Raw genomic sequence first — 24,265 nt, forward strand, 5'->3', positions numbered from 1 at the left:
GTTCCTTAACTCTGTGCAATTGTCTACTCCTTAGTCCGGAGGCATTTTTATTACGTGTGTGTCTATGTGAATCCAGTCCCGCGTTCATGTTTCTCACCTGATGTTTATTTGTTACATCATACTCACTCCCATGCCCCACCTAGTTTGTCTCATCCCTCTGTGTATTTAAACCCTAGTCTCAGTAGTGAACCTTGTCAGAATGCTGATACACAGTTGTGTTCAAATAAATAGCATTAAAAAAAGTGAATAAAGTGCAACTATTTCTTTACAGCCTTTAGTTCCATATTTCAAATGTAGTGGAAACATTACATATTCAATTCCAAATCAAAGCATTAACAAATTTTATCAAGTCTGCATTTATTCTTTTACAGGAAGCAAAGAAAAGGAATATTAATCTGTTCAAAAAAATGGGCGTGTCGACTTTTTTTTCTATTGAAACTTAAACATTACTGTATAAACTGAAGAGATTTTTCGAGATTTAACTTCACTTTAAATTACTGAACTAATATTGAGTTGCATAACCATTGTTTTTGATAACTGCTGCGCATCTGCGTTGCATCGAGTCAACCAACTTCTGGCACCGAGAAACAGGTATTTCAGCTCAGGATGAACAAACTACATTCCACAGTTCATGTAAATTTTTGGGTTTTGCTTCAGAAACGGCATTTTTAATGTCACCCCACAAGTTTTCAATGGAGTTGAGGTCAGGGGATTGAGTTGGCCACTCCATTACCTCAATCCTTTTTGTCTGGAACCAAGATGTTCCTCGCTTACTCATGTGTTTGGGGTCGCTGTCTTGTTGAAACACCCATTTCAGGGGCATTTCCTCTTCAGCATACAGCAACATAATCTCTTCAAGTATTTTGATATATCCAAACTGATCCTTGGTATACGGACCCAACACCGTAGTATGAAAAACATCCCCATGCCATGATTTTTGCATCACCAAGCTTCACAGTTGACAGTATACTGTGGCTTGAATTCAGTACCCGGGGGTCGTCTGACGTACTGTCGATGACCACTATACCCGAAAAGAACAATTTTACTCTCATCAGCCCACAGAATGTTACGCTATGTTTCCAGTTTTTTTTTTTTGGCTGGAGCATTTCTACCTCAGTAATGCTATTAGCTAACTGTGCGAAGTTGGATTCATGATTAGTTAGTAACAAATTGAGACTAAATTACAGCCTAATTAGCACTCATTAATTTACTCAATGTAAAATAGTAAAGTATTTTAAGGCAATTCATGCAATTATACACTCACCGTGCACTTTATCAGGGACATTTTTACTTTTTTACTTATTCATGCAATTATCTAATCAGCCAATTGTGTGGCAGCACAGAATGTTACGCTATGCTAAGACTATATGAAGATAGAGCTATAAAACATATTACTGTGTTGCTGTCCTCATTCAGGTATTTCTGAAAAACATGTATCTGCACAAAAGTGTTTTGGCATCCTAAACTGAATAATCTGAGCATTCATCATTAAATCTCCCAGTAAAGCTTATTACTGTAGTATTACTGGGGTGTGTATAGATGAGGACTGGCTCATCACAATGCCTCACTTGCAATCCAGCCATAATTCAGTTGTGCTTTACTTTGGACAAAAATATCTTGCTCTACTTTATCAGCATTGAGACAATGGGCTGGGCTTTTGTCATAGTATTTCACACATATAACATTTAATTTAATATGGCAGCACTGTTCCCAGACTATTACATGCTTAGAATATAATTATGCATAAAATAGCCTCTAAATCAGGGATCTCTAACTCAAATCCTGAAGGTATCTGTTGGTTTATGTCTTAAAATACTACCATGTTCCATTGTGGAGAAATTAATTTTCTGCACCAGACCCCTTAAAGACGCGCTGAAATGGAAGTTATGGCAGCACTACCTTCTGCGAAATGACGTATATACAAATGAAACAGATTTCAATACAAATTGAATAGCATCAATTTTGAAGGGCGGGGAGTCAATTTGACTAATATCAAATGAGGAGGGGAACGTCAAATGAGGGTCCATGCTGCCATGTGAAAAGGATATTGAGGGGAATGGAAAATTGACATTTGATGAACATGCACTGGTACACAATGATGTCTTTAAGCTAGCAACATTACCACATAACAGAGGTAATTTTATAAACAGCAGTACATTATTAAGGACATGTCAATGTAATACAGTATCACCAAAAGATATCTGATCTTAACAAAAATGGGGGAGGGGCATTCCTTCCATTGGTTTATGTTGTGACACCACTGATTAGTGTTGTTTTGGAGTTTTTATTTTATTGGGAGACAAGCACTGCAGGTGCTGGAACCCCTATTGTTTTTGTTTATTTTTATTTTGCCTGTACTGTCCAATTGCATTAGAATTTATGATGATCTTTGATGTAAATGAGGTGTGCTGAGTATATGCAAATACAGTGCATGTGGGTTTTTCGACTTCCAAAGTTGCTGGTACACTGAATGTGAATTAGGTGAATTGTGAGACCATAGCTCAAACTGAGCAATGAAATAGTCAACAAAAAAGTACATCCCAAATGATCATATAAAAACAAAGTGTAAAATAAAATCCTTAAAAAATTTAAATTCAGCCATCTTTGTGTCAGTTTTGCTGTTTAACTGGAAACCAAAAGGCAAATTCACACAAATGATTTCTCATTCTATTGTGCACTAAAAACTGAACCCTTCTTCCTATTCCCATTTCTACAGGCTTTCATTCTGCAGTGCCTTGCATGCCAACAGTTATCTTCTGCTGCAACAGCCAGCAGACTGAGAAAAGACCAGAGAACAAATGCATCTCTTCGTGATGACAGGAGCAATTTACTCTGCATGGTCTGCAACACTGCACTTAATTTCAGAGCAACTGGCTTGCTTGTGAAGCATGCCAAGTTCAGTGTTATTTGTCCCGGTTGCTTACGGTTATTCACATAGTTTCCCTAACTATAAATGCTGCACTTCTGAGGCAATGAAACTTGACAGATTTGTTCCAATGATACAGAGGAAAAAACCAGGATGTTTTTCAGGTTCATGTTTTCATAACTGTAACTGATTTCAATATCATTCTAAAAATGTCTGGATTGATCTTTCAAATCAAATAACAAAATAAAACTAACATGAAACTGAGCATATTTTGGAATGTAATGATACTGATGCAATATTTATAACAAATCTCTAGAGTTTTGTCCAGTTTTATACACCCAGTGAGCATGTTATTAGATATTTATTCGATTTATTTTTTAGACTTATTGGTTTTCTGCTGCTGTCGCCTATCCACTATCCATGCATTGTGTGTTCAGAGATGCTCTTCTGCATACCGCTGTTGTAATGTGTGGTTTTCTGCGTTACTTTCACCTTCCTGTCAGCTATGACCAGTCTGGCCATTCTCCTTTTACCTCTCGCATTAACAACGCATTTCTGTCTGCAGAACTGCTGCTCAGTGGATTTTCTTTTTCCACAACATTCTCTGAAATCTCTCGAGACTGTTGTGCATGAAAATCCCAGGAGATCGGCAGTTTCTGAGATACTCAAACCACCCTGTCGGGCACCAACAATCATTTTACAGTCAAAGCCACTAAGATCACATTTGGTCTGAAAAACAGCGGAACCTCTTGACCACGTCTGCATGCTTTTATGCATTTAGTTGCTGCCACATGATTGGCTGATTATATATCCGCATCAATAAGCTGGCGTACAGATCTACCTAATAAAGTGATCACTGAATGTATGAATGAAGGTATTTTATTTTATTTATAAACTAAATGAATAAAATACCTTTATTTTATTTTCTTTTCCCATAACATTTCTGTTTGAAATACATTTAGAATAGTATATGAGAAGTCTTGTGACAAAATGTGACAAAATCAGGGGCCCAGAAATGCCACAAAATCACAAACAAACAAGAGGTGAGCAGCCAGCAAAAATGCTCTAAATTAATGACATTACAGTTTACAAATATTTGGTATCATTTGTACTGTATATTATCCCATTTAACCTTTGATTAACTTTTGTTCTGTCATGAATAAAAACTGCTAGAGCGGTCCTAAAATACACTGTAAAGGAATAGTATAAAATTCACAGCAATTAGCTTGTATGTTGCTGAAATACATTTCACAGATTGCTTACTGTCATGTACATATACTATGTACATTCCTGTATTTAATATGACTTTTTGAGAACAACATTACAATAAACATTTATATGGCCATACTGACAACAAGTACATAGTAAAATTACTATTCAGAGAAATCACAAGCAGTAATCAGAATTAAATTAATGTTAGTGCCCAGACATGGGAGAAACTGGGTTTGGAGACACTGTGCGGAGATTTAACTGTGCGGGGCCTCTCTGTGCGGAGTTTGCATGTTCTCCCCGTGTCTGCGTGGGTTTCCTCCGGGTACTCTGGTTTCCTCCCACAGTCCAAAGACATGCAGGTTAGGCTGATTGGAGAGTCTAAATTGCCTGTGTGTGAGTGTGTGTGAGTGTGTGAGTGTGTGAGTGTGTGAGTGTGTGCCCTGCGATGGACTGGCGACCTGTCCGGGGTGTGTTCCTGCCTTTCGCCCGGTGTATGCTGGGATAGGCTCCAGCCCCCCGTGACCCTGTTCAGGATAAGCGGGTTAAGATAATGGATGGATGGATGGATGTCTCTGCAAGACAATTACAAATTTCCATAAACATGCTACTACTCAAGTAATACATTACATTTTATTTCCACGGCAACCTGGGACTACTCCAAAGACTCCCAGTATTGCGTGTGCCATGTTAAATTGCATTCTACTGACACAAATCAATTAGCCAAATACAAATACCAAAGTGTATAAAAAATATTTCTGCTAGCCTAGCGCTTTTCAGACATGAGCAGTTTTGAAGTGATCTTCCAGTTGTATTGAAGGAAGTGCAGTTTGTTAGCACATCACAATGTTATTTTGATTCAATATTGCAAACACACCTGAAGAGTTTTGAATTGAAGTGAAGGACATCTTCAAGGGTATTGTTAAGTAACTCAAATAATTCTCTTCATGTCATCTTTTGGGAAATGCATGTGAAATTTCAAGAGCAGTCTTGAAATTGTGTGACTGTGTGTGAAGTATGTTTTGCATTCAAGACACGTTGCTCATGGGAAACTCACTCCTGATTATCCCAAAGGATCATTCTAGAAGTGTTTCCAGTTTTCTTCTGCAGAACTTGTCTGCAGGATTTTTTCGGCTGGCTCATAAAATAAGAGCATTTCTACCTCAGTAATGCTATTAGCTAACTGTGCAAAGTTGGATTCATGATTAGTTAGTAACAAATTGAGACTAAATTACAGCCTAATTAGCACTCATTCATTTACGCAATGTAAAATAGGAAAGTATTTTAAGGCAATTCATGCAATTATACACTCACCATGCACTTTATCAGGGACATTTTTACTTTTTTACTTATTCATGCGATTATCTAATCAGCCAATTGTGTGGAGCAGTGTAATGTATACAATCATGTAGATACGGGTCAGGAGCTTCAGTTAATGTTCACATCAACCATCAGAATGGGGAAAAAATGTGACTTTGACCGTGGAATGATTATTGGTGGCAGACAGGGTGGTTTGAGTATCTCAGAAACTGCTGATCTCCTGGGATTTCCATGCACACTAGTCTCTAGAGTTTGCAAAGAATGTAGCAAAAAAAAAAATAATCCAGTGAGCAGTAGTTCTGCAGACCAAAACGCCTTGTTAATGAGAGAGGTCAGTGGTATGCAGAAGAGTATCTCTGAACAGACAACGCATCATAACTGTGGATAGGCGACAGCGGTAGAAGTAAAAAAAAGAAGTCGAATAAATACCAAATAAAGTGCTCACTGATTGTACATCAACATTGCAATATTATAACATTCTGGCCATATTACATATTTGTCTTGGTTGTTTTAGAACAACGTATATATGTATTCCCAAAATACATACACTATATGAGACAACTCATCAGAGTATATATATAAGTATGGGATGTGGATTGAATTCTATAAATTCCTAGCAACATGTATATTAATGTTTGTTCATACAGGACACTCCACTACTGTCAGAGTGCTGAGGTTCCCCTCCTTACCAAATGCAACATTCTATTTTAAATGGCTAATAACCCAAAGCAGAATATGTGTTTTTAAGGGCAGTGTGAACTTAATTGTTGGTATACAGCCCCAGGTGGTAAAAATGCTAATGTTAATCTTAATACCGACAAGCATTCTGTAAAAAGAACCAATAATTGCAAAATAGCTAAACAACTATCTGGAAACTAGCAAAAGTGCAAAAGCGTAGGCAAAAACCTTTTACGAAAAAAACTACTTATGAATAAATTATTTCTGAAATACAAGAGCAGAAAATCCTCTCAATGACAAAAACATTACTATTATATTTAATTTCACCTGTTGTGGAGCTTTCATTGTTAATTAACATTTAACTCAGACCTATACACCCTTCTGCATGACATTAGAGTTCACCAAATGTACAATGAATAATAATGCAAGGGTAATGCTGTGCATTATCTTATTTTCATCATTTGGGGGTAATCAGGAGAACAATGAGCATAATGATTGCAATTATAAAACATCAAATTAAAAAAATCCACATTTAAGTGAAATAAAAAGAAATGCAAAGGTAATTGCTACAACAGCACACAGTTCAGTGCGTATGAAGCTGAGGTCACAGCAGCAGGGTGGTGATGACGCAAATTCCACTAGTATCCCAGCAGTGTTACACTAGGTTCAAATCAAGTAAAATGTGGCTCCAAGCCATCCAGCACACATTATTCTGTGAGGAAAGTAAATTTATTTTTTCAAAATGTATTCATTATCTCTCTGAAAAAAACTTTCAAGTTTACCAGCATCACATGATGTTATACTGAGTAATGTCTGAAAAGTAGAATCTTTCAAACTTCTTTACCAAGACCTGACTTATGGTCACCAATGCCAAGGGGAACCAAAAGTGCACAAATGATACGTGGCAAATAAAGAGGGCATAAACTTCCCTCATTTGCGCTTCAAAACTCCTACTCCTTTGCTCATAATGTAAATAAACGAAAAATAATACATTTAAATTTAATAAATGCATTATAATGTATAATGTAGTAGCATAATGTGTCATGGTGGGAGGTTATTCCCGTGGTGACCGCTAGAGGGCCTGGGATCATTGTTATCACCTGTTCCTCGTTTGCATTAGGGGAATGGCCTCCCAGCAGTGTATTTAAGGCCAGTTTGTATGAGCCTCAGTACTTTTGTGTTACTGTTCGCTCTAACACCAAGCCGGTAAATGCACACGGTAGACTCGAGGTTTGAGTCAGGTACTGTGCATGTGTGTGTTCACTGATTGAAACTTCCTAACAAACTATTCTAAAAGGTAGGAAGGCGTTTGGTGGGGTTTTACCGACGCCTTCCCTAAGGGTTTATTTTCTTCTTTTATTTTGGGCTCGTGTGAGCCGGCGGTAGAGGGACGTTGTCCCCGGTAAATGTATTTTGGTTTGTGTTTATTCCTGAGCTGCGCCTCATGGTTTTTGTTTAGCCTACGCTGTTTTTGGCTAGGTTGTATTTTTATTTCATTGCCCCTGATTGGGCACTCTCTGTGCTCGTTATTTGGCACAGTTACTGGTCGGTACACTCGCCCTGTTCTCAAAGGGTCGTTTTATTTTCTTCAGCCATTTTGGGCTCCTTTTCTGTTTTCCCTATTAAGAATCGCCTTCGGGTTTTTTTTTTTGTTTCTCCCCCCTGTTACGGGAGTTATTCTCATTTTTTGTCCCCCTTATCCCTGTACACTGCCCCTGGGATCTAGGAGGGGTTTTATTTAGTCGCACTTGGTCCTCCGCTCCAACCCCATCCTGATATAATGTCCATCTCATTACAGCACCAAGTTTGCTGGTTTGATGAAAGCTGAGGTAAACTGAGCAGGTTAACTCATTATTACAGCATTATTTACATACATTAGTTCAGCAGTAATCAGGATATCCTGTGTGCAGGCATGCAAGATATCAGAAAAATGGCATGAAATTAAATTAAAAATGAAATTTTATTCACAATGACACTTTTTATAACAAATTATTATATATTATTATATATATTTCCTAATGACACCCTATTTCATTATTAGTTTTAACAATAACTTCCCATTTTCTTAATGACACTTCTCACACTGACATTTAGTAATATGGTGACATTTTATTCTGTTGTGAGCAGGGATCTGGTGGTGGTTTTGGACTGTCATAATTGGTAACATTAAAATAATTTATTTTGGAAAGTGTTACTATGAAAGAAAATGTCATTATTAAATGAAAAACAAGTCATTAAGACAACTGACATGCAACAGTAACGTCATGATAATGATACTGATTTCAACTATGTTTTTTTATTGATTTATTTTCTTATGTTCCTGGATTTTGTCTGTCTATTATTTTTCATTATCATGTCTGGTTTTCTGGTTACATTCATATTCATTGCACCCGTATTCCCCTGTGAGGTCTGTGTCTTTAGGTAACTCTGAGCCCAAGTCACTTCCCTGTCTGCGTGAATCACTATTCGGGTGTTTTCAGAATTTTCCGGTTTCCCACGATTCCTTCTTAGTCTTGGTTTCTCTTACTTCCTGCTTTTGCTCCATTCATGTTTGAAGATAACGCTAATCTACTAATAACAACTGACATAGATTTCTTAGAGCACTAATTATATTAACACACTAATTGTCTGTCTAACTAGTCACTAGTTTTGGGTAATAATAATTAAATCATGTAAACTAACAGAAGTCTATCTCTATTCTCTACACTACTCTGTAGCTCCGCCTCCATGTTCTATCTCAAAATTGCCTGCCTTAATTCAGCGAAGTGTTCGCACCTACTCTCCGCTATCACTATGTTCCTTAACTCTGCGCAATTGTCTTTGTATTCCATGAGTGAATCCAGTCCACATCTTTGTGCATTCCCTTGTTATTTCCCTTTCCTGTTTCTCACCTGATGTATATTGGTCAGATCATCCTCGCTCCCATGCCCCGCCTACTTTGTCTTTTCCTTCAGTGTATTTAAACCCCATTCTCAATTGTTTCCATTGTCAGAACGTTGATCATCATTTCAGAGCCGATTGTGTGTAAGCCTGTTATTGTTGAGATTCCTTAGACATCCCTTTCCCTGATTTTCGAGTCTTTGCCTCTTTGGTTTTGTTTGCTGGTGATTTTTGGTTTTTCATCAACAGTCTGTTTTTTTTACTACCATTTTGCTTTAATTCCAGTAGGTTTCAAGTCAGTCAAATAAAAATTACACCACTTTCTATGAAGTGGTGGATGGGGGTGGGTGGATTCAGATCTAGATCAAGAATCTATGATATTTTTTATATAAATCGAAAGTCATAAATTGGTGTTCAGTTTATGCTTTTGTAATTAGTACCCAGTGACACCAGTCCTCTCATTACATTATTTCATTACAGAATTATCCAGAGCAAAGTACAATGAAGTGGTCCTCACTGCAAACCTCTATAATTACAAAGGAAAGACAAAGCAATGCCAATATTAAAATAAAATAAATTTTTGTACATAGTTCACAACAATCTTAACCTTGGAGGGTACACTATATGGGGTTACTAGAACAATGGAAAAAAAATAACATAAAATGTTGTCCCAATTAGCCTACTTGATGCCTGATGTTGGCAGTACGTAAAACAAATGCTTCCATGAAAAAAAAGAAAAACTAAATTAAACTTCATATGACATCATTGGGCGGCACGGATAATGCAGTGGTTAGCACTGCCGCCTCACAGCAAGGAGGTCCTGCATTCGAATCCCCGGCCTCTCTGTGTGGAGTTTGCATGTTCTCCCTGTGTTCGCATGGGTTTCCTCCGAGTACTCCGGTTTCCTCCCACAGTCCAAAGACATGGAGGTTAGGCTGATTGGAGAGTCTAAATTGCCCATGGGTATGAGTGCGTGAGTGAATGGTGTGTGTGCCCTGTGATGGACTGGCGACCCTGTACAGGGTGTATTCCTGCCTTTTGCCCAATGTATGCTGGGATAGACTCCAGCCCCCTGTGACCCTGTTCAGGATATTGCCCCATTGCAAATAGTTTTCACAAATACGAGACACAACAAGACTTAAAGTGTTTTGTGTTTCATTTGCCAGTTTACTTCTACTGCAAGAATACAGAGAGCATTTTTAAATGAGAAACGGCTTGGCAAACTAATTGCTGGTGCTAGCCTGACTGCATCGAGATGGCAAAGTATGCCTTTGAATTACACACAAGCTTACTTACATATTGCAGTAAGCACTGTGTAGATTTTTGTGGTAGAAAGGATTTGTGTGAATATTTCTACTATTGAGAATTTGAGAAATTCTAAAACAATTAGGTTGTCAAAACATGTCACCAATGTTATTAGTTAGCTGGTTAGGGCAAATTATTTTGGAAAACATTATAAATACCAAAAACATGTGAAAACATTTGGAAATACAGTCAACCACAATGACTGACTTTTGCAGATTAGCTACCGATTTAGCGAGACATATTTATCCATGAAGAGATCGACAGGAGCACAGTTAACAAGCAATGTTACTGATCTGTTTCTGTGGTTGGGTCAGTGCAGAATGCAAGTGGCTACGCTTGCCACATTGTTTGCTTTTAGTGTTGTGCACCTGCAATGCTTGCAGGTGAATGGAAAGCAGTTCTGTTGTGTAGTTTTCTTAATTTGGCCCCAAAACAAAAGAAGAAAACCAATCCATATGGAAGTCACAAGGTGAAAGGCATATAGGCTAGAACTGGCACAGCTAAGGAGCAGGAGAGCAAACCAACTATTTACAGAACAGCCTCAGAATTGGCTCTGCCAGTGTACTTGAGCACAAGAGTAAACCCTTTAGAAAACAATGTTTTTTTTTCTCATGAAGTGTACAGTCAGCTTCAGAATTACTGCCACCCTTTATAAAAATGAAGAAGAAATGCTGCATGACAATAAACATAGATAGAAATAATATGCTCAGTAATGTTCTTTATTAGATGTACCAAAGTTCATGCGATCAAATAGTGTTCCACTTTCAATGTGCAAATGGCCTTCAAACTTTCGTTTTTTTATTTCACTACTAAATTTACATCAAATACCTTTTCATCATGACAAGCCCCCATTTAAAAAATTAGGCTTGTCCCTGGTTGAACTTCTGAGGCCTTAATTCTCTCTCATCAAATATTATCAGGTTAAATTCTATGATAAGTATCGGGAGATAACAAAATGGCAACATGAGTCAGAGTTGTTTGAAATGCATTATGACCTAACATGCAGTAGGCTACGACTTTCACGATTGCAGAATTCTGGAGCTGACTGTATACAATGTTGAAAAAAGGCCAATGCACTATTATTTAGTTTCTTTTTTCTTTTTCATTTTTTCATTTATTTTTTTTAAATACCGGTACTGACACTTCTGTAGGCTCAGGCACCATATGCCAGCAGTTAAACTGAGGACCACAATAAGCCTCCTGTCTGTAATCTATAAGCTGCAGCATAATAATAACCTGTTTGCAGCAAGATAATTGTACCTGTATTGAGTTCTCAAAAATAATAACATGACAAACTACTTCATAGAGAACTGAAAAAAGAGAACTATTGCCTAAGAAAAGAAAATGACATATAAACAACTAAGGAGTGATTCTAGCCATATGACAAGACACTGCATGAGTAGTGAATGATGAAAGCGCAATAGGTTCTGCAGACAAGTGGGTAGCTTCTAACTACCAAACCACTACTAAACTGCTGTCAATGTTTTGAGCAATGTTAACTTTCTTAAACTACTAATTAGCTGCTCTCAGAAACATGCTGTAAACTCTCTGATTTTAGATCTATTATTGTATGACAACTTTTGTATCAGTGATAACAACAAAGACAATACATGTATCATATACTATTGAAAATATGTAATTTCATCTTTTCCTCAAGTTAGTGCAAGCTTACTCATAATTTTCCTTCACTAGAATGTCTTTAACAGGGCTCTCTGGAGATATGGAGATATTTAAGGTACTTTAATTTAAAACTTTTACAAAGTCCAGAGAGAAGTTGATGCTGTCATTTATTTTAATTACAGTGGAGGAGAGAATGATGTCTGAAAGCAAAATTGGATTTAAAAAACAGGAATAGAAACCGTTGGAAAATGTGGAATATAGAAACAATACTTCCAAAGTTATGATTTATCCAAAGCTCTAGTTCCATGCAACATATGAATATAACAAGAGCTCACATGGAGTCTCTTTGAGCATGTAACAGGATAAAATGAAGAATGACCAGTCTCTGGCCCATCATTAGAGGACATAAAGAACATGCTCTGCAGCAGGTATTCGGCCAGCAGGTACGTGACTGTACAGGTATTAATGTTGTCAATTTCTGAGTGCAAATTATTGGCATCATGGTAAGGCCATTTTGAGAATCAGATAAGGTGAGCCCAGTGAATTAGCATCTGTTACTACCTGGGAGATAGAAACCAACACATTTTATGTTGAGGAAACGTCATGCTAATGAAGACTTGTATGTTTCCACTGTCTCTCTACCTAACTACAAATGGCTATGACCATGGGAGGATATTGCCTAAATGGCCTGGCTTTAGCCTCTGTCAATGGCTGGAACTGAAAGAGACAATTGACAGGAAGTGGGGCATGTTATCTTCCAAGTCAGGGCACACACACCTGATCCAGCACCATCTGTACAGACCCAAGCTATGCCTTTATTGGGCACCTATAGTCAGTTGGGAGAGCATTGGAGAAATCAAGCGAAATAGAAACATGTGGTATTGTAATTATTTGTGTGCACTGAATGCAAGAGACCCAAGAGATCCACTGTGACTGTCTTCACCACCCTTGCAAGCCTGTACTAGTACACAGTTATTATATTTGGCTTACATGGTGTAAAAGCTACCTTCCAGCACCTCATGGATTGAGTACATGCTGCTGCCTACCAAGGTAATGTGGTAATTCTTGGGGGAGTCATAAGAAATTACTTATGGCTGTGCTTGGGGCCATAAGTGGGAGGCAGGGCTAATGAAAAATCCACAAAAGTACAAATTTAGGACTAGAAGTATCTGGGGTTTACCACTGGCTGAATAAATGTGAAATATCAGCTAAAGAAAATGGCAGCCATCCAATAATGTCCCTGATCTATTACCAATAAACTGTTGAGTGACTTCCTTGGCCTGATAGGTTTTTATCCATGTTTAACTCCTAATCTGCCGCCCTCTCACCGATTTACCCACGGACTCCCAATTCAACATAATGCATTTAAGCTGTTCTTGTAAAAACTGTGTTCTGAATGAGAACAATTTGCGATGGTTTGTGATTCCTTGTTTGTCGGTTTATTTACATACATCTATGTTTTGTGGTCTAATATAAAAGATCTATTGGTAAGCGTTGTAGATATGCTTTCATTTTAGACAATTTTTTTGTGTTGATTCCCTATAAGGAGAAGTGAAACTAGTCTAATTCACTGATCTTTTCGATTGTTCAAGCAAATCCGAATCCATGCTCCCACGACTGAAACTTCTGAAATGTTTCAAGATGATGACGTCATATGAAAGTTAAGTAATTTTTTTGTGGAAGCATTTGTATTATATACTGCCAACAGGTGTCAACTTGGCTAATTGGGTCAACATGTTTACTATTTTCTTGTTTTTCATTGTTATATTAACCCTCTATAGTTTATTAAGCCTCAAAGGTTAAGAATATATACAAAAAAGTTTCTTAACATTAGCATTGCTTTGTCTTTCCTTTGTAATTATAGAGATTGGAGGTGAGTAATGCTGTGTGTCTGTGTGCCTGTGGGTGTGTGTGCATGCGTATGTGTGTATGGTGCCCCACCCAAGTAAATGGCCACCAGCCATCACTCCAACCTTTTCTTCTGTTGCAGTTTACTGTATAGCAATCATTTTGTGAAAAAGGTAGCACAAATCACTGGAAAGAAGTATTTGTGTCTTTTCTTGTTAAAATGAAAAATAGTAAGTGCTAATCATATTGGCCAGGAGCCATATTCTTTGGCCATATGGACCTCACAGAATGAGGAAGGGCCCAGGGATCAAAGCCTGTATGCTTATTAAAAGCCCTTGAAGCTAAGCAGGTAGTATTTGGACTCCCCTGGGAAAACCGAATGATTACTGGAAGCTGAAAAGGAACATTCTTCTTCAAATAGAAACCCAATGGCATAACACAATCATGGGCCCCATGGGTCCCTGTACTCTTTACAGCACATCTGGGCACCAAATCACCCCCCTGTATCTGACTGGCCTTGCACACCTCCCCATTCCTGTTTACCAGGTTGTCACTGCAGGAGAACTGACCTACCGAATGAAGTAATAATAATATAAAAATTAAATTAATTAAAGTTATAAAATATAATTATAGGAAATGCCATTTTATTTTAGGTAGTGGAATGAATTTTATTAAATTGCTATTAGGAATGAAGAAGTATGTAAGATAAGTTAGGCATTACTGAATGGTAAAGCTAGACATCTAAAGATTGTGCCATGGTTCTTATGGTGGAGAAAGCGTCAGGATGCTGTTTTAAGTGGTTATAGTTTTAAATATGAACGTATAATTTCTGGTTGCATTTCAGTGCAGTTATTCTCATCTTCAAATAATTGAACTTCCAATCTTTTTTTGTCAGTGAATGTGACTTCATGATACTTTAATCATAGTTGTATTTCCATAACATACAGTATGTCATAAAGAACGAAGTCACTGCTACAATAGAGGTTCTTGTTGTGATAGTTATTGAGCTACAGTATAATGGTTATTTTTGTGTATCTTGCATAACATCTTATACTTACATTCATATTGAATTAAATTAACTGATATTCATGTGCATGTATACTTAAAGGTACAATAGGTCATTTCGGACTTCTAACAGTCAAGAGAGGAATAGCAGAAACAAACAGCTTCAAACCATAACACTGTTTATCCCTCCCCCTTCTCTGTAAAAGCGCTGATGTCAAAACTGCATTGGCTGTGGAAATTAGAACCAATGTCCAATGAACTTGAATTATTATACAGTTATACAACGTTTTGGTACAGAGTGTCGGGCCGTCAACTGTATATTTGGAAACCCAAATTTAAGGACTATAAACACAGGCAGAGGGTGAGTCAACATGTCAGTGAGCCTTTTTCAGTGATAGGAAGGGATTTTCAATGGTCTTGTAACAATGTTTTAACTCGAAAATATTACCTATTGTACCTTTAATGAAAGAGCTATGCAATTTGTCTCATGCATACAACTACATATGAATACATTATACATGGTATGTAACCCACAGCTAAAGATAAATTCAAAGCTGTGGAACCTGCAGCTCTCATCTTGCCCTACCTGTCTCCCCCCACACAGGCAGGTATTCATCCTGCTGAATGTCCAGCATGACCTCCAGACCGTTCCCGGTCCCTCCCTTCACTGTAGTGCGCAGGGTCTTCCCTTCCTCCGCCGCATTGAACATGTAGCACTTCCCGTACCTGGTGAAAACCTGCAGAAAAAGAACAGTCAACTTTGTGTCAGCAAAGGAGATGATGGAGTGCACAGATGGAGTGATTGCAGACTTCAGTTGCATTTTAAAAATTCTGTTGCAGTGGCAAAGAAACCCAACTGAAACGGTATCATTTGCTTTTCTTCTTGATTTTCTTACAGCACGCTTTCTGATTCTGTCATCTTATGCACTGTTCATTTTAGTCTTATTGATTGAACAGCTGTTAGACTAGACAGTTTACCTTTAGGGATCTTTTGCTTTGCCTGTGCTTAAAATAATAATGAATAATAATTCCTTTTTTCACACTGAAATCACCGACAGCGACAAGGGGGAAACGTGCCTCAACCACCACCAATATGTAGCACCCACCTCGGAATGCTCACCACACATCAGCTGAGGTAGAGAGAGAGCCAATTAAAATAGGGGATGATTAGGTAACAGGTTGAGAGAGCCAGGAGTTTAGTCAGAACACCCTACTGGGATCATGGGATCTTTAATGACCAAAGTGAGTCCGGACCTTTGTCTCATCAAAAAGAGAGCATCTCCTAAAGCACAGTGTCCCCATCACTGCATTGGGGAATTGGGGTTCCCAGAGGGAAGATCGCCCCCTACTGGCCCACCAACCCCACTTCTAGCAGCAACTTAGTTTCCTTGGAGGTCTCCTACCCAAGTATGAATAAAGCCCACACAGGCTAATCTCCAGCCATTCAGCAGGGTGCAGTCCTTGAATGCTTCCATGAATGTCATACCGTTTAAACTAATGGATCTGTCAGATACAGTGCCCCCATAATGTTTGGGACCACGACCCATGATTTATTTATTTATTCCACAATTTGAGATTTGTAATGAACTCTTTATTTTATACAATTTGTTTTCACCATGTAGAAATTCCAGCAGTGTTCACACAGTCCCCCCATTTCAGGGCAGCATAAAGTTTGGGACACAGCAAGTTATGTTATGTTATGTTATGTTATGAAAGCAGTCATATTTAGTATTTTGTTTGCATGCAATGACTGCTTGAAGTCTGCGATTCATGGGCATCACCAGTTGCTGGGTGTCTTCTCTGGTGATGCTCTGACAGGCCTTTATTGCTGCCATCTTTAGCCTATTCTTGTATCAAGGGCTAGTCCCCTTAAGTTTTTTCTTCAGCATATGAAAGGCATCATCAATTGGGTTTAGATCAAGTGATCGACTTGGCCACTCAAGAATTTAGCATTTTCTAGCTTTGAAAAACTCATTTGTTGCTTTAGCAGTATGTTTGGGATCATTGTCTTTTCCGGCAAATGGGTTTTGAGGCATTTGCTTTAACTTGAAAAGATAGGATGTGTCCATACACTTCAGAATTAATTTTGCTACTACCATCAGCAGTTATATTATCAATGAATATAAGTGAGCCAATACTTTCGGCAGCCATACATGCCCAGGCCATAGAGACATTTGGCTGATGTCTCTAACCATTTCATACTTGTTTCTCAGTCTCATAATGGCTTCTTTGACTTTCATTGGCACACCTTTGGTCCTCATTGCTTTAAATAGCAATAATAGTTTCTAAAGGTGATCGAAAGACTAGATGAAAGACAAGGTGCTGAGAGCTCTTTCATACTTGCGTTAAGTCGGCAATTAAATACACCTGAGCAATTGCAAACACATGTGAAGCCATGTGTCCCAAATATTATGGTGCCCTGAAATGAGGGGATAATGCATGGGGAAACCAAAATGTATAAAAATACTGCACAATTTAACCACATGTTAATTGTGAGATTCCAAAACTAAAATTCTGGCAATCACGTCATAATGGGTCTTTGTACCAAATAATATTGAGGGCACTGTACCTGGTTGATTGTACACCAATAACTTGAAATCAAATCTTTCCCAGATCTGGTTATGCTTATTTCCAGTTTCAGCGAATTTCACAATCGAGTCAAAAGCCTTCTGCAACTACTAGAGACCCGATTCACAATTCATGTTTGATGCACCATATTAGTTATCATGTTTGTCTATGTGGTATTTTTAGATTCAAAATCCCTGCCCTCCTTTATGACAGACCCGGTGACCTGTCTCTCTGCTGACTTAATAGGACCTTCTGTGAGGGAGTAAGCTGACTTCCCAGGAAAACCTCTGTCAATCAGTCTTAGAGTGTTTATCACTCCAACATCGCAGAGGTTCCTGGTTCTGCCAGATTAGTACAGCTGAAAAAAGGCAAACATCATATATGGCTGAGCCATGAGTGATTGGGGCTTAGAAGATACATCAACAGCCTGAACTAATTGGACATGGGAAAAGGGTAAATAGTTTTCAGTGTCAGCACTGACCCAGCAATCACGCAAGAGAAAGGTGTCAAAATTGGAAGTCGTTATATAAAAAATAAAGATTATGTATTCCTTACTGTAGCTAGTTTCACTAGCCTAGCAACAGCAGACACATATTCTGCTTAGTCACATCATACATGGAACACTGGCTGTCATGGCCAATTAACACCAACAGCACAGAGGATCTATAGAAAGCTAGAGGGTCCAATGTATTTCACACTTTATTTCACACATACAGTGGTGTGAAAAAGTGCTGCCACACCTGTTCTCAATCAAGAAATCACTTAAACAGGACCTGCCTGACAAAGTGAAGTAGACCAAATGATCCTCAAAAGCTAGAGATCTAAAGAAATTCAGGAACAAATGAGAAAGATCTCAATTACTTTCTATCAGTCTGGAAAAGGTTATAAAGCCATTTCTAAAGCTTTGGGACTCCAGTGAACCACAGTGAGAGCCATTATCCACAAATGGCGAAAACATGGAACAGTGGTGAACCTTCCCAGGAGTGGCCGGCCGACCAAAATTACCCAAAGAGTGCAGCGACGACTTATCCAAGAGGTCACAAAAGACCCCACCACAACATCCAAAGAACTGCAGGCCTCACTTGCCTCAGTTAAGGTCAGTGTTCATGACTCCACCATAAGAGTTCCAAGACGAAAACCACTGCTGAGCAAAAAGAACATTAAGGCTCGTCTCAATTTTGCCAGAAAACATCTTGATGTTCCCCAAGACCTTTGGGAAAATACTCTGTGGTCTGACGAGACAAAAGTTGAACTTTTTGGAAGGTGTGTGTCCCATTACATCTGGCGTAAAAGTAACACCGCATTTCAGAAAAAGAACATCATACCAACAGTAAAATATGGTGGTGGTAGTGTGATGGTCTGGGGCTGTTTTGCTGCTTCAGGACCTGGAAGACTTGCTGTGATAAATGGAACCATGAATTCTGCTGTCTACCAAAAAATCCTGAAGGAGAATGTCCGGCCATCTGTTTGTGACCTCAAGCTGAAATGAACTTGGGTTCTGCAGCAGGACAATGATCCAAAACACACCAGCAAGTCCACCTCTGAATGGCTGAAGAAAAACAAAATGAAGACTTTGGAGTGGCCTAGTCAAAGTCCTGACCTGAATCATTGAGATGCTGTGGCATGAAAAGGCGGTTCATGCTCGAAAACCCTCCAATGTGGCTGAATTACAACAATTCTGCAAAGATGAGTGGGCCAAAATTCCTCCACAGCGCTGTAAGAGACTCATTGCAAGTTATCGCAAACACTTGATTGCAGTTGTTGCTGCTAAGGGTGGCCCAACCAGTTATTAGGTTTAGGGGCAATCACTTTTTCACACAGGTCCATGTAGGTTTGGATTTTTTTTCCTCCCTTAATAATAAAAACCTTCATTTAAAAACTGCATTTTGTGTTTACTTGTGTTGTCTTTGACTAATATTAAAATTTGTTTGATGATCTGAAACATTTAAGTGTGACAAACATGCAAAAAAATAAGAAATCAGGAAGGGGGCAAACACTTTTCACACCACTGTATTTCACCCTGTGTACGGGCCTGAACTTTGACCAGCTAAACCTCCCTACCCCTTTTGAACAGAAACCCAGCCCTAAGGAGGAGAGTGTGTATGGGAACTGGCTCAGCACCATGAGCATGATCTGCAAGGACCTGACAGGACATAATCAGGGACTGTCGGATGAGGCGGCCAAGGTTGTTTACCAGATGAAGCGGGCCACGAGCGCAGGGAAGTGACACGACGGCCAGCCACTGGGATTGTGATCATCTCAGAGGGTGACATGGCTCAGGCAGTAAGAGCGGTCGTCTGGCAGTCGGAGGGTTGTCGGTTCGAAGTGTCCCTGAGCCCCGGGCTGTGTCGAAGTGTCCCTGAGCAAGACACCTAACCCCAAATGCTCCTGACAAGCTGGTCAGTGCCTTCCGTGGCAGCCAATCGCTGTCGGTATGTGAGTGTGTATGAATGGGTGAATGAGAAGCATCAATTGTACAGCACTTTGGATAAAGGCGCTATATAAATGCCGACCATTTACCCTGTTTAATAGATACATTTTTTACATTTTAGGCATTTAGCTGATGCTTTTATCCAGAGCAATTTATAATTAGTACACAAAGGCCTAGATTCATCAATCATCAAGCAGCGATTAATGAGAGTGCAGTGGTTGGGCCAAAATACAACAGTGATAGGTAATCCTTTCTCAATAGAACACCTGTGAAATTTGTGGACAATTCCTGACATCACAACTTTTCAGTGCATTTTCTAGCATCACAACTTTCAAAGATCTGGACAAAACTCTTCCAACTCTTCTGCACGCAGGCATAGGTAGCTAACGAATGTGTCAATTTATTTGGAAATAAATGTATTTCATTGTACATTGATGATACATCATCAGGCAGCAAGTAGCCTATCCTATTATCCAAGCTAATGTTAGGCTCACTCCAACATGGAGATGAGCATTAGAAGTTATATGAATGGAAAGTTAAAAAAAAGTCACTCTGTATATGCTCCTGTGTATTGTGAATATATTAACACAGATAATAAGGCAAGGTCTGATGAAGATCCATTCGGCTGGAAATGTTACTTTCTGGTGTTACTGAATGCAGGGGCGTATAGGCTGCAGTGTATGGACTACTTGGTTCTGCGAAAAACAAGCCCTAAAGCACTGTGAATTACATTACATTACATTATTGGCATTTGGCAGACGTTCTTATCCAGAGCGACGTACAACAAAGTGCATACCCATAACCAGGGATAAGTTCGCTGAAAGACCCTAGAGGGAAGTACAATTTCAACTGCTACCTGTACAACAAAGATAAGGACGAGGGCCCTTTTTTATTTTTTTTTGAGAACAAAGAAACAAACAAACAGAGCAAAAGTGACCAAAGTAACTATCCAAACACTGCTTACCTAGCCAACTAAAAATACCGATACACAAAGCAAGTCACAGAGACGACAATTAAGGTTCACAGGGAGGTAGGGAGGGATAGGGAGAGGTGCTGCTTGAAGAGCTGTGTCTTCAGCTTGCGCTTGAAGGTGGGGAGAGATTCTACAGTTCTGACCTCAATGGGGAGTTCGTTCCACCACCGTGGAATCAGAACAGACAGTAGTCGTGAGCGTGATGTGGAGGTTTGGAGAGGGGGAGGTGCCAAGCGGCCTGTGGAGGCTGAACGAAGAGGTCTGGCAGGGGTGTAGGGTCTGATGATTTTTTGTAGATAAGCTGGGGAAGACCCTTTAACTGCTTGGAAGGCTAGCACCAATGTTTTGAATTTGATGCGAGCCATGACAGGCAGCCAGTGGAGGGAAGTAAGCAGGGGGGTCACGTGTGAGTATTTGGGAAGGTTGAAGACCAGACGAGCTGCTGCATTCTGGATGAGTTGGAGGGGTCTGATGGCAGACGCTGGGAGGCCAGCCAAGAGGGAATTGCAGTAGTCCAGGCGGGACAGAACCATCGCTTGGACCAGGAGCTGGGTCGAGTAGGGGGTGAGAAAGGGGCGGATTCTCCGTATGTTGTATCGGAAGAACCTGCATGACCGGGTCACCGCCACAATGTTCTCGGAGAGGGACAGTCTGCTGTCCATCACCACGCCGAGGTTCCTTGCACTGGGTGACGGCGTGAGTGTGGTATCCCCGAGGGAAATGGAGAGATCCAGATGGGGAGAGGTATTAGCAGGGATGAATATCATTTCAGTCTTGCCTGGGTTGAGCTTTAGATGGTGGTTGTCCATCCAGCTCTGGATGTCCCTCAGGCAAGCAGAGATACGGGCTGAAACCTGCGTATCAGACGGCGGGAACGAGACGAAGAGTTGGGTATCGTCCGCGTAGCAGTGGTAGGATAGCCCATGTGCAGTGATCACAGGGCCAAGGGAGCGAGTGTAAAGAGAAAAAAGAAGCGGGCCTAGGACTGAGCCCTGGGGAACTCCTGTGGCGAGGGGCCGAGGAGTTGATACCGAACCAGCCCAGGCAACCTGGAAGGAGCGACCAGAGAGGGAGGACTCAATCCAGTCCAGGGCTGTGCCACAGATGCCCGTTGCTGACAGGGCAGACAGGAGGATGGAGTGATCCACAGTGTCGAAGGCAGCAGAGAGATCTAGAAGAATGGGTAATCTTGCTACCAATGACTGCTCCGCCTGTTACAGGCTGAAATGCAATGGCTGCCCTCTACAGTCAGAACCTCACAAGTATTTGTTCCCGGCTGGTGGCATTCTTGCCGCAAAGGCAAAATGTCAAATGAAACCACTGTATATGTGAGTTCCAACCAATGACTCGCCCAAAGTAGTAAAACATCAACACTCTAAAGAACTAGCTCTGCCTAAACTTAAATGTTTTCAATACACTTTTTCCCAGCAAAATGCAACTGTTGCTCATGCAATCAAAATAAAAAGGGATATGATTCAGCTGATTAAGATAAAAACAGTTTATACTCCATTAAGTGATTTTCGCTGCAACCAGCATCAATGGTTGCAGTGACATTCGGTCACTGCCATTTTTATTGTCTGTTCACTGCATGCAGTAAAGTTGGGTTTAACTATTGCAGGGTTACATCACTGTTGCTTTGCCTGCGTTTATTTTTTTTTTGTTTGTTTTGATTCCTGGAGTATTTGCTCAAATGCTTATGCTGTATCTATTCAGCTAGGTAGCTGGGTTTGCTGTTTATTTTTGCTTGCTTTGCATGCCCCCCTGTTGTACTCTGTTGCTTGCTTTCATGTGTTTGTTTCATTTTCATTTGTGTTGGTAATTGCAGTCTCCTGATTTGCTTCATAGTTTGGTTGCCTTCATTAATGCATGCAGGTTTTAGTTGGTGGTGATTTCCTTTTCCCGGTGGTACACACAGTTTTTCAGGTGGGAAGTATATGGGGTTGCTGCATGTGGGTTTTCTCATCTATCAACTTGGCTTGTGATGCTGTGGGTCTGTACCTGAAACTTCCACAGGTTTTCTCGGTGAGTTCACCTCTCATGGGCACCCTGCCACCATCTAGTTTACAATGTAAATTGTATCCCTTGTTGGTACCAGCCAGACTGAGGTACTCCAGTGTGCAGGTGGAGTATTTGTTTCCCCCCTTGGTTCATATAGTCTTAACTTGATATTATCAATGTGTCTATGATATGTTCCAATTGTATCTTGTTGTATGTATCTGCACTTTTAAGCAATAAATATTGTTAAAGGCTGAACTCACATCTCTGTCGGAACATACCTGGTTAAAAGTTGGGGGAAACCCGGTTCACTTGATTATTGAGGGGCTGTGTTAAAATCTTAATAAAAGGCCTGTGATTTCGCTGTGGTCTAGTCTGCTCCAGTCACAGACGATATGGTTTGTTGCCAGCCCTATTACCAAGTATTCCTTGATAGCACAGCCAGATGACGTCTGAGAGGTTTCACCACTGGTGTCATTGGTTCTGACTCATCATGTGTTTCCACAAACCTCTGCACATCTTGTTTGCAACATCACTTCACTTTACCTTTTTAAGTATTCAGCCCTAGGCAGTATCCCTGTTTTCTTCTGTAAGATATTCTATTAGATACACAATCCAAATACATGGCATGGTACATAAGGTAACACATTTACAATAGATCCCTGCATTCCTCTTCCGATCCATTTGTAAGTGTTTATTTCTCAAAGAACAACCAAACTTCAACCATATGTAGTTTATATGAGTTCATTATTGGCATTGGGCAGAGTTCAGATGTTGAAAGCTCTGCTGTTGTAATCTATTTAAATTAATGTACAAGCAAAAAGATTTTGACTTAATGACAATCATCCTGAATAAATATACTCCCTCTGGAAACGACTGAGGAGCACATTGTTATTGTACAGGGCCCCGAAACTGATCACTTAGCATTAAAAAAAGAAAGCAAAAGAAGAAAAACAATTTAGTCATCTGTCAATTCCAGAATGACCTCAATCTGTTTTGTGTTCTAATTTCACAGTATATTAATCTCTTCAGCAAATAGGGATTGACTGAGTTTCAAGAGAAATAAAAACATATTGCACTTCTGGGAGCACCATAAATGCCATTCTTTTCTCTTTATTGCTATGAAAAATAACAATATTAGCCTTACATCTCTATCTGGTAAGCATTTCCTCTTGCCATTTTATAGAGCAGAACTTTTTATTTTCACTAATGGCAGCCAATATTGTTTACCTCTTGGGATTTTCAAATATAGAATGTTTTTTTTCTCCACCACAAGGTCCAAGGGCACTGGGTTAAATCGATGGTATAATGGTATCAGGCGATTTTGACAATCTGTTGGCCCCTACCACAAGGCTAAGACTTGGCTGTAGGTAGGTGAGCTCAAATCAATCTGCATGGAGGAATGAGGAATGGTCCAAAAGGATAAGGAAAGGAAAAGGACAAAAAACAAAAAACTCCATGCTGATACCCTAGCCAGAGGTGGCTGCACCAACTACTAAACCAGGGGTGCCAATAATTATGGAACTTTGATTTTGTTGAAATCATTTTTTTATTAAAATACATTTTT

General features: G+C 39.6%; 1 protein-coding gene across 2 annotated transcripts in view; it reads right to left on the reverse strand.

Annotated features, from left to right (window-relative positions):
* Positions 1-24,265, reverse strand: part of LOC133122845 (acid-sensing ion channel 2-like) — a 359,041-nt gene that overhangs the window by 21,235 nt on the left and 313,541 nt on the right. For both annotated transcript variants that reach the window (XM_061233068.1, XM_061233067.1), the window contains exon 2: positions 15,318-15,468. In XM_061233068.1, coding sequence (XP_061089052.1) covers positions 15,318-15,468 — 151 coding nt within the window. The remainder of the gene's footprint in view (positions 1-15,317; positions 15,469-24,265) is intronic.

Source organism: Conger conger, chromosome 2, assembly GCF_963514075.1.
Source record: "Conger conger chromosome 2, fConCon1.1, whole genome shotgun sequence".
In the NCBI taxonomy this organism is placed as follows: domain Eukaryota; kingdom Metazoa; phylum Chordata; class Actinopteri; order Anguilliformes; family Congridae; genus Conger; species Conger conger.